Source organism: Chiloscyllium plagiosum, chromosome 25 (assembly GCF_004010195.1).
Source record: "Chiloscyllium plagiosum isolate BGI_BamShark_2017 chromosome 25, ASM401019v2, whole genome shotgun sequence".
In the NCBI taxonomy this organism is placed as follows: domain Eukaryota; kingdom Metazoa; phylum Chordata; class Chondrichthyes; order Orectolobiformes; family Hemiscylliidae; genus Chiloscyllium; species Chiloscyllium plagiosum.
The window spans coordinates 13,840,279-13,854,991 of record NC_057734.1 but is presented as its reverse complement, the minus strand read 5'-3'; the positions used below and the strand labels follow the sequence as shown (position 1 = coordinate 13,854,991).

General features: G+C 38.7%; 1 protein-coding gene across 1 annotated transcript in view; it reads right to left on the bottom strand.

Annotated features, from left to right (window-relative positions):
* morc2 (MORC family CW-type zinc finger 2) overlaps positions 1 to 14,713 on the bottom strand; it is a 93,340-nt gene that overhangs the window by 36,400 nt on the left and 42,227 nt on the right. Inside the window, exons 6-12 of the mRNA XM_043715548.1 lie at positions 13,744 to 13,852; positions 13,156 to 13,315; positions 11,333 to 11,444; positions 10,227 to 10,352; positions 8,733 to 8,812; positions 7,207 to 7,289; positions 6,321 to 6,406 (exon numbers count right to left, since the gene is read on the bottom strand). Of these exons, the coding sequence (XP_043571483.1) occupies positions 6,321 to 6,406; positions 7,207 to 7,289; positions 8,733 to 8,812; positions 10,227 to 10,352; positions 11,333 to 11,444; positions 13,156 to 13,315; positions 13,744 to 13,852 (756 nt within the window). The remainder of the gene's footprint in view (positions 1 to 6,320; positions 6,407 to 7,206; positions 7,290 to 8,732; positions 8,813 to 10,226; positions 10,353 to 11,332; positions 11,445 to 13,155; positions 13,316 to 13,743; positions 13,853 to 14,713) is intronic.

Below are 14,713 nucleotides of genomic sequence, written 5' to 3'. Positions count from 1 at the left end.
TCCCTAGGACCTTACCATTAAGTGTATAAGTCCTGTTACGATTTGCTTTCCCAAAATGCAGCACCTTGCATTTATCTGAATTAAACTCCATCTGCCATTTCTCAGCCCATTGGCCCATCTGGTCAAGATCCTGCTGTAATCTGAGGTATCCTCTTCACTGTTCACTACACCTCCAATTTTGGTGTCATCTGCAAACTTACTAACTGTACCTCTTATGCTCGCATCCAAATCATTTATGCAAATGACAAAAAGTAGAGGACCCAGCACCGATCCTTATGGCACTCCACTGGTCACAGGCCTCCAGTCTGAAAAGCAACCCTCCACCACCACCCACTGTTTTCTACCTTTGAGCCAATTCTGTATCCAAATGGCCAGTTCTCCCTGTATTCGATGAGATCTAACCTTGCTAATCAATCAATCAGTCTCCCATGGGGAACCTTGTTGAACGCCTTACTGAAATCCATATAGATCACATCTACTGCTCTGCCCTCATCTTTGTTACTTCCTCAAAAAACTCAATTAAGTTTGTGAGACATGATTTCCCACGCAAGTACAGAAGAAATTTACAAGGATGTTGCCATGACTGAATGATGTGAGTTTTAGGGAGAGGTTGGACAAGCTAGGTCATTTTTCTTTAGAGCATAGGAGACAAAGGAGGGATCTTTTAGAAGTGTATAAGATCATGAGGGGCATGGATAGGGTGAATGCACTCAATCATATTCCCGGGATTGAGGAACAAAGGACCAGAGGACATCAGTTTAAGGTTAGAGGGGAAAGAATAAAAGGGAACCTGAGGGGCAACTTTCTTTGCATAGAGGGTGATACGTATATGGAAAGAGCTGCCAGTGGACGTTGTTGACACAGATAGGTTAACAACATTTAAAATACATGGACAAGAAAGATTGAGGAGGATATGGGCATTTTTACTTCGAACATAGAACAATATAGGACAGGCCCTTCGGCCCATAATATTGTGCTGAACATGACGCCAAATTAAACTAAGCTCTTCTGCCTGCCATTGGTCCATAATCCTTCATTCTTTGCAGGGAAATGGGGTTAGCATAGATGGACATTTACGACTGCGAGGACCAACTGGGGCCAAAGGACCTATCTCCATGCTGTAGGACCCTATGATTAACCATCGATATCGAGGAAGGGACAGAATGGGATATGGAACAACAGGGCAGGTCATCATAAGTACCAAAGGTTCAGAACACTAGAAGCCAAATGCTATATAAAATTCAGGTTGATTTTTTAAAAAAAAGTTAAGATAATGAAGGGACATTAAAAAAACACACAAAGTAAATGAAGGAATATCAAAAGGCATAATTATATTAGGATCATGAGGATAACTAAGCCAAAAAGTGAAGCCCATCTAAGTGTCAATCTGTAGGTGGAGGTAGATGTAGAAGAGGTTTACATTTGCATTCACAGTAGAGAACAATGATGTAGGTATAGAAATCAGAGAAAAGGACTGTGATGATATGTTTGAACAAATTACAGTTGTGGGAGGAGGTATCAGCAGTTCTGCCACTTAAAATTGGTCAGGCTCAAAAGATATGCACCCCAGAATGCTATCGGAGGTGAGAAAGAAGATTGCAGGGTCCTGATATTAATTTTCAAATCTTGTCTAGATACAGAAGAGGTGTCAGAGGACCACAGGACAGCTAATGTAGTACCATTATTCAAGAGGAGTAACAGAGAAAAACAAGGGAACTAAAAGCCAGAATTTGACAAAAGGGGTAGGGAAACTGTTGGAAAAACCATCAGAGGGCGAGATTAATCAAGAACAGTCAGCATGACAGCAGGAGTTGGTGGTAATGCACTGTTTTTCCAGACTGGAGGCCTGTGACTTGCAGGGATCAGTGCTGGTCCACTGTTTTTTGTCATTTACATAAATAATTTGGATGAGAATATGGGAAGCAAGGTTAATAAGGTTGTGGATGACACCAAAATTGATGGCGTAATGGACAGTGATGATGATTATCTACAATGTGATCTTAATTAGCTGGGCCAATGGGCTGAGGAGTGCAGATGGAGTTTAATTTCGATAACTGCAAGGTGTTGTATTTTGCTAAGACAAACCATGGCGGGGGCTTACACATTTAATGGTAGGGTCCTGGGGAGTGTTGCCAAACAAAAAGACCCGGGGGAGGGTATAAGTGCATAGTTCCTTGAAAGTGGAGTCACAGGTAGACAGGATGGTGAAGGCGGCAATGGCAATGTTTGCTTTCACTAGCGAGTGCATCGAGTATAGGAGTTGGGATGCCATGTTGCAGCTGTGCAAGACATTGGTGCAGCCACTTTTAGAATAATGGATTCAATTCTGATCATCATTCTATAGGAAGGATGTTGTTAAGTGAGAAAAGATTTACAAGGATGTTGCCGGACTGGAAAAATTGAGTTGGAAGGCTGTGCATTTTTTCCATAGAGCATAGGAGATTGAGGGATGACTTTATAGAGGTTTATAAATCATGAGGGGGCATGGATAAGGTGAATAGCAAAAGTCTTTGCCCTAGGGTAGGTGAGTTCAAAACTAAAAGTTTAAGGTGAGGGGGGAATTTCTTCCACACAGAGGGTGGCACATATATGGAATGAAATACTAGAGGAAGAGGCTGTTACAACAACTCTTTTCTGAACCCTTTCAAGGTTCACAACATCTTTCCGATAGGAAGGAGACCAGAATTGCACGCAATATTCCAACTGTGGCCTAACCAATGTCCTGTACAGCCGCAACATGACCTCCCAACTCCTGTACTCAATACTCTGACCAATAAAGGAAAGCATACCAAATGCCTTCTTCACTATCCTATCTACTTGCGACTCCACTTTCAAGGAGCTATGAACCTGCACTCCAAGGTCTCTTTGTTCAGCAACACTCCCTAGGACCTTAACATTAAGTGTATAAGTCCTGCTAAGATTTGCTTTCCCAAAATGCAGCACCTTGCATTTATCTGAATTAAACTCCATCTGCCACTTCTCAGCCCGTTGGCCCATCTGGTCAAGATCCTGCTCTAATCTGAGGTAACCCTCTTCGCTGTCCACTACACCTCCAACATATAAAGGACATTTGGACAGGTACATGAATAAGAAATGTTTTGAGGGTTACAGGCCAAATGCAGATAAATGGGACTGGTTTAGTTCGTAAAACCTGGTCAGCACGGATGAGTTGGACCAAAGGATCTGTTTCCATAGTCTATGACTTAATGACTCTTTCAGGGGAGATCATATCTAACATGTCTGACTGAGTTTTTTAAATGGTGGTGACTAGATGGGAGGGTACTGCAGAGAATGTAATATTCATGGGCTTTTATAGGCTTTTAACAAAGTTTTACATGGGAAGACTAACCAAGAAAGTAAGAGCCCATGAGATTTAGGGCAATTTGGCAAATTGGACCCAAACTGGCTTAGTGGCAAAATACAGAAGGTGATAGTCACAGGTCATGTTTCTGGAAGTTGTGTCCAGTGATGTAGTGTTCTCTGCTGAGTCCCTTGCTGTTTATAGTGTATATTAATGATCTAGGTACGAATGTAGGTAGCTTGATTATACGATATGAAAATTGGTGGTGTGGTAAATAGCAAGGAGAAAAATCTTAGACAACATAACAATTTATAAAGCTGGCCAGATGTGCAATTTAACCCTGAAAGTGTGAGATGATGCACAGCAAAGAAATACACAATGAATGGCAGGACCCTAGGAAGCACAGATGATCAGTGACACCTTTGTATACATGTCCACAGATACAAAAGCAAGGAGGATATGATGGAGCTACATAAGTGGGCCACAGCTGGAGTACTGCGTGCAGATCTGATTACCACTCTATAGAGAGGGTGCACTAAAGAGGATGCACTAGAGAGAATGCAGAGAACATTCACCAATTCACTGTTTCAGCTCTGAAGAGAGACTAAATAGGTTGGGGCTGCTTCCTCGGAACAGAGAAGACCAAGGAAAGATCCGATTGAGGTATGTAAAATCATGAGGGGGATGGATAGGCTAGGCTAGATAGGAAGAAACTACTCCCCTTATTAAAAACATCAATAATCGGGGTGCATGGATTTAAAGGGCAGGAAATTTAAAATAGCATTATTTTAAGAAAACTGGTGAGTATCTGGATAGGTCTGCCTGAAAAGGCGATTGAGATAGGTACTATCACTACATTTAAGAGGTGAAGCGCAAAGGCATACATGTAGGCCAAGTGCTGGAAAATGGAACTATAATTGACAGCCGCTTGATGACTGATGTGGACATGCCTTAAAACCTTTTCCAACTCTATAAATGTGACTACAACAGCAGGTCAGAGGCTAGGAACTTTGCAACCAGTCACTCACCTTCTGACTCTCCAAAGCTTGTCTACCATCTACAAGACAAGTGCGGCTCCAACAACACTCAAGAAGCTTGACACCAGCCAAGACAAAGCACCTATTTGATCGGCACATCCAGAAAACATTCACTTCCTTCACCATTAACAGTATTAACCGTATATACCATTTACAAAGACACAGGGCACCTTTGGCTCTGTTCAACAGCACCTTTTAAACATGTAACTTCTACCACTAAGACAGACAGGGACAACATATGAACAGGAAGTACCATGACCTGTAAATTTCCCTCAAAGCCACACAACATCCTGACAGGGAGCAGTATGATCGATCCATGACTACTGGATAAAAATCCTGGAACTACCTTCCTATCAGCACTGTGGTTGTACATACACCCCAAGGACTGCTGTGGTTCAAGGTAGCAGTCCACCACAGCAGCAAAGAGATTTGAGCAATAAACACTGACCTGTTCAACAAGGGCCGTATCCTGTAGATGAACACAAAAATGAGAATACCAAGAATATGTCAGATTTAAGTAGGGCAGACAAAGTTTTGGAGTGGGGGGTAGAAAGCACAGACACAGGAATGTCTCAGGCTGGAGAGAAGATTAAATTACAAAAAGGTGATAGTTCAAGGCAAAAGATTATGGTAAGGGAAGAAGTGATAAAACAAAGTTTGTGTAGAGAAAGTGGAAATGGGAAATTAAGTTTCATTACAATAAAACAAAGAACTGCAGGTGCTGAAGATCTGAAACAAAAGATTAACTCTGCCTTCTCTCCACAAATGCTGCTGGACCTTCTGAGCTTCCCCAGCAATTTGTTTTTGTATTATCAGACAAGTTCTCTCCTGAGAACTTACAGGAATTGTGTGTTGATATTAGCTGAGCAAAGATCATGTTGCTATGCCTTCTGGAGTCAAATAGCTTTCCAGTGCAGTGTCTCAGCCTGTACATGAAGAAAACGCACTAGTACAACGAACCATGCAAACATGGAATTATACTCTGGTAAGAAGTCAAAAAAAGATGACAAAATAAAATGTGCATTGCAGTCAGCCACACTGAACTTACATTTTCCTTCTGGATTAGTGTGCACAATTTCTTTTAAATATATTACACAGCTGCAATAATTTCTGACCAAGGGGGCCAAGCTTTGTTCCTAGACACCTCTGAACTGAAATTGTGTGATCCAACCTAAACAGATGCTGTTCTGAATAGCTGATTTCCCACAGAATGCTCAAGCCGACCCCTGCTCTGGGGGATGCTTGCCACAAGAGTCAAAGGGTAAGTTGATAGGTAATGAAGTTAGACATTGATTAGAATACAATTTACTAATATTGGACTTCACATCAAAGGAAGGACAATGGGACTTAAGAGTATGGAATGTCAATCACATATGATGTTACCTGATATTAGGAAACTAAAATCTGAAAATAGATTTCAAATTGGAGTCGTTTTTCTCATTCCAGCTACATAGACTATGGGACATTAGAAATATTTGCAATACATTTATATTCACAAATAGATTGGGCAGATGGATGTAAGAAAAGGAGAATAAAAGAGGTACAAAATACATGTAAATATGGTATTGATGATTAGCTTGCATGATATGTAAATGCCACTGTGAACTAGTTGGGCCAAACACCCATTTCAATATTGTAACATTGATATTTTTCTTCAGATCATTCCAATGAATCTTTTATATTTTGGCTTTGGACTAATATCTGATCCAAACATGTCACCTGTCTTGGCGGAGAATCACATTATGTAGTATTATGACCTAGTAGACAGTACACTCAAGTCCTAGTTTTGGCAAGAAGTTTAATCTAACTATGGACAATAGTTACCGAGTCAGGCCAAGACTTTTTTCATAATTTTAGTTTCTCTCAAAACAAAATACTCAACTAAACCAGAATAATCAAATTCAGTGCCGTTAGAATGGGAAAAAAAAGCAAAGTAACACATTTCTTGACATAACAGAACAGTCTTACCACACAATATATACCTGAGTTTCGCCTCATGTATTCGTTTTTTCACATCAGCTTCTCGGCTTAGGTTGAACGCAGCATCCTGCACCTGTCGCAGATGAACCTGTGAAGTCAAGACAATCTAAATTAACTAGATCTTGCATAGCAAAATACCTAAGAGACCAGCAATTTCACTTCCTCAAATCATCTTACAGGATTTAACCATCCCACATTGTATTATTAAATGCTTCAACCTGGCAGATGTTAAGGACAAAGATTTGTAAAGTCCTAACTTTATTTATATTAATTAGATAATTTCAAGAACAAAAATCCTGCAGGCTAAAATGCTTTGGATTGAAAATTAACCCCGGCAAATCTTGGACTAAGCTTTACAGCAAAGCAGTAAATTCAGCCTTTTCATCTTACAGGTCTTTGGTACAACATTGTCTTAAAAATTCAAACATCATAACTCTGACCACTTCACATTGAATGACCAAATCTCAGACGAATTCCTGTCCTGTTCAAGACATCCAATTCTAACACATTAAAAGGTAAATCCAAATCTTCATTTTATTTTTTCAAGAGGTTACCAGACAGTTGATGATACTGCCAGCAAAATAAAAATTTAACACTCAAGAAAAGTTAACGGTATACTTTTACACATAAAAAGATAAATAAACTGCAAGAATCTTTGCATCAAAGCAACAATGCTGTTAATTCGATCAAGGAAACAGACTACTTTGATGCCCAAATTGATAAAGACAAACAACTTAACTACGCTGTGCTGTAATGCCCTGAGAAAAGGTAGCTACACAAAACAAGACATATATAAATTAAGAGTGCACATATATTCAGGCACCTAAGTGTTTGCATATATCTAAAAGTCTGTTGTACCTGTTCAAAACACAAATCAAATCAGCTCACCCTCGATTCCCTGCTCAAGTCATCTCCCAACTTCAATACCAGTGCCCGTGCTTTGCTCTCTGCTTCCCGTGATTTCTCCTCAGCTGGAAACAACAGAACAACATGAGATACTGTTTCATTTAGCTATACAATGCTAACATTAAGAACTTTCACAAAATCCAGAAACACACAATACCTGATTGGAAATATCTAAGAAATGGAAGCTCATGTTTGAAGTTGATTTTATCCTCCCCTTTCCACCTTTTTTTTTTAAAAAACACAGCTACTCAAGCCCTGTACTCTATCTGACAAGAACATCACTCAATAAGTGTAGCTTTTGGCAATGGTGCTCTGAACTTTGCAACTTGAACATAAACCTGCTCAGGAAGCTGTTTTGTGCTGCCCAATACGTCCAAGATGAGAATATGCAAAAGGTATGAACCTACATCATACCAAATGATGCACTACTGCACTAAATATTAAGATGAGCACATTCTGCATTTTCAATGATTAATACTTCCTTAATGCCTTAACAAACCACATAATGTAGTACTGCATGGACCAAAATGTCTCAGGTCCAATGTGGGTTTCAATATCCTTGCCTTCATTTCCAAACTCCTCGACTGATCGCTCCACCTAGTACAACAAACTCCCTTAAACCTTGCTGGTAAAAGTGATTAGGAGTACATAGGTTGAGTGGATTGAATGACTTAGCTTTATTTTGTGCCTTCTATGTAACAGAAGTCCTCATAGCCAAGCCCATGTACCTCTGCCATGCCAATTCTCTCTTGTATCCTGTAACAGCCTTCACAAAACAAATTCATTTAACCATAATTTTGACAATTGCTTTCAATCCTTCTATTCTAATTCTCCTCAATCCCCTAGAGACATATAATGTTATCTTCACAAAAGTAAACAAACTTCTGATTTAATAAATTGAGCAGAATAGAGGCCATAAGACGTAGGAGTTTTTGAAAGTCCTTCAGCCTATGAAGTCTGCTCTACCGTTCAATGAAGTCATGGCTAACCTGATAGCCCTCAACTCCACTTTCCTCATAAGTCTTGATTCCTTTACTGATTAAAAAAAATCCGTCTCAGTAAGATTAAGGATAGCACAATTTATAGGAGCATTCATAGAATGAAATCTATAAATCCATCCTGCCCACAGTCAAGTTTGCAACGGAGAACAGTTTATGTTCTGATGTAAAGTGGCAAGTACAAGTACTCTCAACACTATACTTCAATAGAGGTCATTGAATTGTAAGTAGAAAGACCTTTTCCTGTTTCCAAGGTCAAGTATAATTTCCAAGCATCTTTCTCCTCATTCCTACCTGAAAATCATTTAATTCAATATTAACCAGAACTTAACTTAGGATAAAGCTGGCTAAGACTGCTAACTTCCAACACAAGTGGTGCATTCAGCTGACAAATCATCAAGATAGAGCCACTGTGTAAAACATTTCTAATACTTAATTAGTTATAACATTTAACATCCTTAAAAGGTATAAATGGAAAAATGTTACATATTATTTTCCATTTCAACATACCTATTTTCATCAGATGCTCGGCTTTTTTGACTTCCTGTTCTGCACGTGTCTTAAACCGATTTGATGTATACTTGTACATTCTATGAAATGGAGAGAAGCTAATCAGAGTACAGACCAAGATGCACTAACTTGAAATAGTCAATGCTAAGATGGCGTACAAAAGGTATTTGCAAATTCAATTTACATATAAAAACTAAGCTCAACAGCACAATTATTATTTTATTAAATTATTAGTTAATATTTATTTGACCACCAAATACAAAGAAAGTTTCATCTTCAAGGAAATAACAGCACAGGAATTGGAGTAGGTACTCCGTTCTAAAGTTTGTTCATACAATCAATTAAGTCAGAGTGCTTCATACAATCACTGCCATCATACATACAAAGAAGTCCCACTCCAGAGACTAGGCCTCAAAGTCTAGGCTCACATTCCAGTGTAGTACTCTGAGTGCTATACTGTCAAGAGATTTTGTCTTTCAGATGAGATTTTAGTCTGACACAATTCCCCTCTTTCAAACGGACGTAAAAGATAATTGATATTAAATTTGTAAATTTACAAAGATGTTGCCTGGTATGGAAGGTGCTAGCTATAAAGAGAGGTTGAGTAGGTTAGGTTTATTTTCACTCGAAAAAAGGAGATTGAGGGGGAACCTGATTGAGGTTTACAAAATCATGAAGGGTTTCGACAGGGTGGATAGAGACAAGCTTTTTCCCAGGGTGAAGGATTTAATAACGAGAGGTCATGCTTTCAAGGCGAGAGGTGGAAAGTTTAAGGGGGATACAAGTGGTACGTACTTCACACAGAGGATGGTGGGCGTTTGGAACGCGTTACCAGCAGAGGTGGTAGACGCAGGCACGGTAGATTCATTTAAGATGCATCTGGACAGATACATGAGTAGGTGGGGAGCAGAGGGATACAGATGCGAAGGAATTGACGGACAGGTTTAGACAGTACATTCGGATCAACTCAGGCTTGCAGGGCCGAAGGGCCTGTTCCTGGGCTCTAAATTTTCTTTGTTCTTTGTAAAAGTGAAGAATTTCTCCCCAGTAAAAACCAAAAGAACTGCGGATGCTGTAAATCAGACAAAAATAGAAATTGCTGGAAAGCTCAGGAGTTCTCGCAGCATCTGTGAAGAGAAATCAGGTGAACGTGTTGGGCCAAGAGGAGGGGTCACAACCCAAAATGTTAACTAATTTCTCACCACTGATGCTGCGAGAACTCCTGAGCTTTCCAGCGATTTCTATTTTTGTCTCCAATTTCTCCCCAACATTCAAGTCCCCATACATCCTACAACCATCACTATGAAAAACAAATCTGTTCACTACCATACTTCTTTACATGAACCTATTGCTACTTCTCTTGCACCTCAACAGCAACTGACGTTTACTAAAAATTGCACTGCATTTAATTGATTGTGAAGCATTTTAGGACATCCTGAAATTGTGACATAAGATGCATTTCTTTCTCTCTGATCTATAAAAGTCCTTGATTACCTGGGTCTAAACAAGCAGCAGGAGAGTCGTTTTGTTCGGACCTTGTGACCCTGAATGAAAATTCTCATCCTCGGATCAATGTACAATACAGCTGTGTATGCCCTGAAGGAACGTCGCTCAGGTTTTCTACAAAATAATGTTTTGTATAAGAACAAACAGAAATGCTTAGTCACCAGCAATCACACAGTAATCTTTAGGAACCAGCCGTCTCCTCAATCATAGGAAGCTTAGTGATCCACTTTCCAAGAAGAGATGCTAAACCACCAGGGAAAATCTTTGCATGATCTGGGAAATGATTGGACCATTTCTTCAATAATATTAAACTACCATATTTTGACAGGGGCCAAAAAATGGCTGGATAGGGAGGTCCTCCCATAATAGCCTTTCAGTGGCATGTAAAGAGTACCACTACTGACAATGAGAGGGTCATCAAGTTAAGCTGTAAGATTTAAAAATATACTTTAATGATAGTTACAGTTGGAACTTTGCTCATTATTATTTCATGCTGAACTGAAGAGGTTGGGTGGATAGAAGCAAAATCCTTATTTGCCTTTACAATTCTGATACCAATTGATAGTAGGCGTTCAGATTTTGTCACCACCTCTTTTATTGTGATTTTTAAATATGAGTATTACGATGCCTGAAAAATTCAATGTTGATTAACCTTTGTAACAACTGCAAACCATAAGGCTGAACTGAAATTGGGTCTGTGCCTCAACATATTTTATTTTTTTAATTTATTTGTGCTCTAGGCTAACATAAGAGATCTCAAATTCAAAGTTATCCATGGAAATGTATAATAAACTGATATTTTGATTTTATAGCACCAGTGAGAAAGCACTGCCATTTAGTGGAGCTTCATCCAATGGTTCCACACACAGCAATATTTTGATATTCTGCCCTGAAACTAACCTCATGGGTTTATACTCCACATCCATTACTCAAAACAGCTAACTCAAATTAATTTCACAGTGAATTTCTCAACTTCTGAAGTTGTGTCAAATTGTCACAAGCGCCAACTTTATTAATGACAGATTAATTGGCTTAAAGTGATTTATCTCCGACAAACCAAAGTGTCCTGATAATGCTGCTGTATAACTACTCACATTCCTTCAAGTTGTGGTCCTGCCATCAGAATATCTGTAGGATCAGAGGTAACATCCAGTTCTGGTTCCCCATTATCCATCAGTTTAAGATTGTAAACTATCACCAAAGTTCCTGCAAAGGAATGAAAATAATTATTGAGAATGCAGCAGAAGATTCAATAAATAATTCAAAACAGAGAAGCATTAACATTCTTTGACATAGCACAAATTTTATGGACATTCTTCAAAGTTTCCTTAAAATTCAAATTATTAATAGAAGAATCATAAAATGTTAAACCACAGCAAGACCAATTACCCCTCAATGCAATGCTTTTCTTCACAAACCTGACAGTCTAATGTTAACTTTCATTCTTGTTCATCATACTTGTATCATTCTTTTTCCTCAAACGGCTAAAATCTTATGCAATTCAATTTGCTTCTAATATATTTGGGTAAAAAAAAAATTACTTATTTGCTTTCATTTTAAAGTGTTGTCGACTGTTATCACTCTTAACAATCTAGATTCCTCTACTTGAAATTTTTCCAACTTTTCTCCCCCTCCCCCACCCCCACCCATGACTTCAAACTTTCCCATCATGTCATTCCACTGATATCCTCCTGTAAACACTCATACTCCTTTCAAATTTGGCACAACACAAAATTGGACATTGTAGGTCAAGATGCCTCAATTCTCAAGTTCAAATCACTTATCACAATATGAATTCCACAGAACACTAATCATTATCTTTCCTGTCCAAGAGACTTCCTTTAGTTCTTACATTTTGCTTTCTTCCCCAAAAGCATCATTCCATACACCCACATTCCATTGAAGACCGTTTGATTTTATTTTAACCATTTGTCTCTTATTTGATACCTTTTTGTTCAATCCATATTCACTGCATTTTATCTGACAGTTACTATTGCTTCAAAAAATTCCAAGCTTGATCAAGTGAGATCACTGACTGAAATTTGTTTGAGCATTTTCAATCCATCTTGAGAGAGGTAGCAAAAATTTTACCCGTTGGTTGGGAGTAGAGGGTATGATTTACTGTTCATGGTCATATCATCTGCAGCTTTCAATTTGTGGCAGATTTGTGGGCGGCATGGTGGCACAGTGGTTAGCACTGCTGCCTCACAGCGCCAGAGACCCGGGTTCAATTCCCGCCTCAGGCGACTAACTGTGTGGAGTTTGCACGTTCTTCCCGTGTCAGCGTGGGTTTCCTCCGGGTGCTCCGGTTTCCTCCCACAGTCCAAATATGTGCAGGGCCAGGTGAATTGGCTATACTAAATTGCCCGTAGTGTTAGGTAAGGGGTAATAGGGGTATGGGTGGGTTTCGCTTCGGCGGGTCGGTGTGGACTTGTTGGGCCGAAGGGCCTGTTTCCACACTGTAAGTAATCTAATCTAATCTAATCTCTGGATGACTGCAAGTAGGGAACACTTAAAAGGTGAGCTTGCATTCTAACATCTAAACAGCATTATTTCTGAACAGCAGTCAAGAACTGGAATCTGTGCCACACCAATTATTTTAATTCATTATAGCAACAGTCCATGCATCAGTATCATCAATTTCAAATTGCTCAAATTTTTAATTTAAAAGCATCAGGGCTAAATGAATGCTAAAGTGAAAATGATACCTTCTACTTCCAGTCAATTGTGAATTGCCTATTAGTGACAGAATTGTCATAAAGTATTTAAATTCTGTTTAATCTTCTATGGTCACTAGCATTAACTTTGCAGCTTCCTTTTTTTGAATTTACCAATTCTACTGTAAAGCACTAGGAATATTTCATTGAAAAATTAGAAGTATTTTTGCATTGGAATTTCTACCAGATGTCTGCCTTACCATTATCCTCTTTGATTTTATCAAACTGTTCCATGACCTGCGATTCGGACTTGAATGGTGAATACTTGTAGATCAGTTCTGTTTCGATGGCAAATTTCTCAGGGTTCTCAGTAATGGGCTCTTTGGTTTTAGAATTCCATGTTGGAAGTGGTACTATCACCTTTTTATCCAAGAAAACACACATCATCAATAATAAAGCACATGCACATCTCATACTTGTATACAGAAGTTACTAATCATAAATAAGAAGGTCACTCTATTGTTGAAGGCAGTATCATATGAACAGAAGCATTCCACTTCAATTGCTGCTCCAAACAAAATTATTTGATCTCAGCTTGTCTGGCAATAGGGGTATTAAAATTGCCTCCAACTCTATGATTTAGGACAGGAGAAATAGACAGTGCCTAATCCTGATTACTTGACACTGACCAAACATGCACAGGTATGCACATTAGAGAAGTGAGATTATTCAGGATATACCATCTGGTCTCACTCCTGAAAATTACTGAGTCAGTTAACAAGAAAGAATATAGTTGGAGATAACAGCGGAATAAATCTGTAGAATAATTTAGTTTTAAACTAACTAACCTCATCAATCCCCTCCTCTTCGTGAAACGTTCTTGAAAGAAAAACACAGGTCATAGTCTCCTTTTTCTTCGTAAACAGAATAAAGTCTTTGCCAATTCGCATTGAGCCACTAGATAAAGAGGGAAAATCCCAGACATTTCAAGTTTATAATCGTCTCAAACTCTACTCAAAATTAGCACCTGACATGCGCAACTTCAAAAGAAGTAATTAACTAGCCTTTGTTCCATTGCTAGAGAACTTAACTTCATGTAATTAATGACTGTAATTGCCAATCACTTTTGTGCCATACAAACCTATGGGCAATCTTGGGATAATGAATTTTAAGCAATGGATTTTCTTCCTGTTCACTTGCCATTGACTTTGCAATTAATGACTTGTTGCATAAAAGAACACCTTGCACAATATTCTAACTTCCTCAGCAATCCAACTTTGATTAACTACTCGAATTTAGTGAATACAGAAATCCTTTCACCATGGATCCAGTTGCATATTCTGAACAACGTCCAATATTTTTTCCAAACAATCAGTGTACCTGTACAACACAATAACGGAACACCTCTCCAAGCCGGTCACCATCCTAATTTGGAAACATACTGCCATTCCTTCACTTTCACTGTGTGAAAATCCTAGAATTACCTCCCTTACAGCATGATGGGTCTACCTACAGCACATGGACTGCAGCTGTTCAAGGCAGCAGATCACCACCACTTTTTCAAGGGCAAATATGAAATGGATAATAAATGTTGGTCCAGACAGGAACACCCACATCCGATAAGTGAAAGAAAATAGCAATGTCTGTCTCTTGTTTGAATCAGGCCCTATTATAGGCAATATTCTTTTTTTTTTAATAGATATTTTTATTAGAAATTTAACATTTTTACAAGTTTACAAAAATAAACAAAACTCTCAGATATAAACATTGATATACAATTAGCACAAATATACAATAGCCAAAATTTAACAAAAAAAA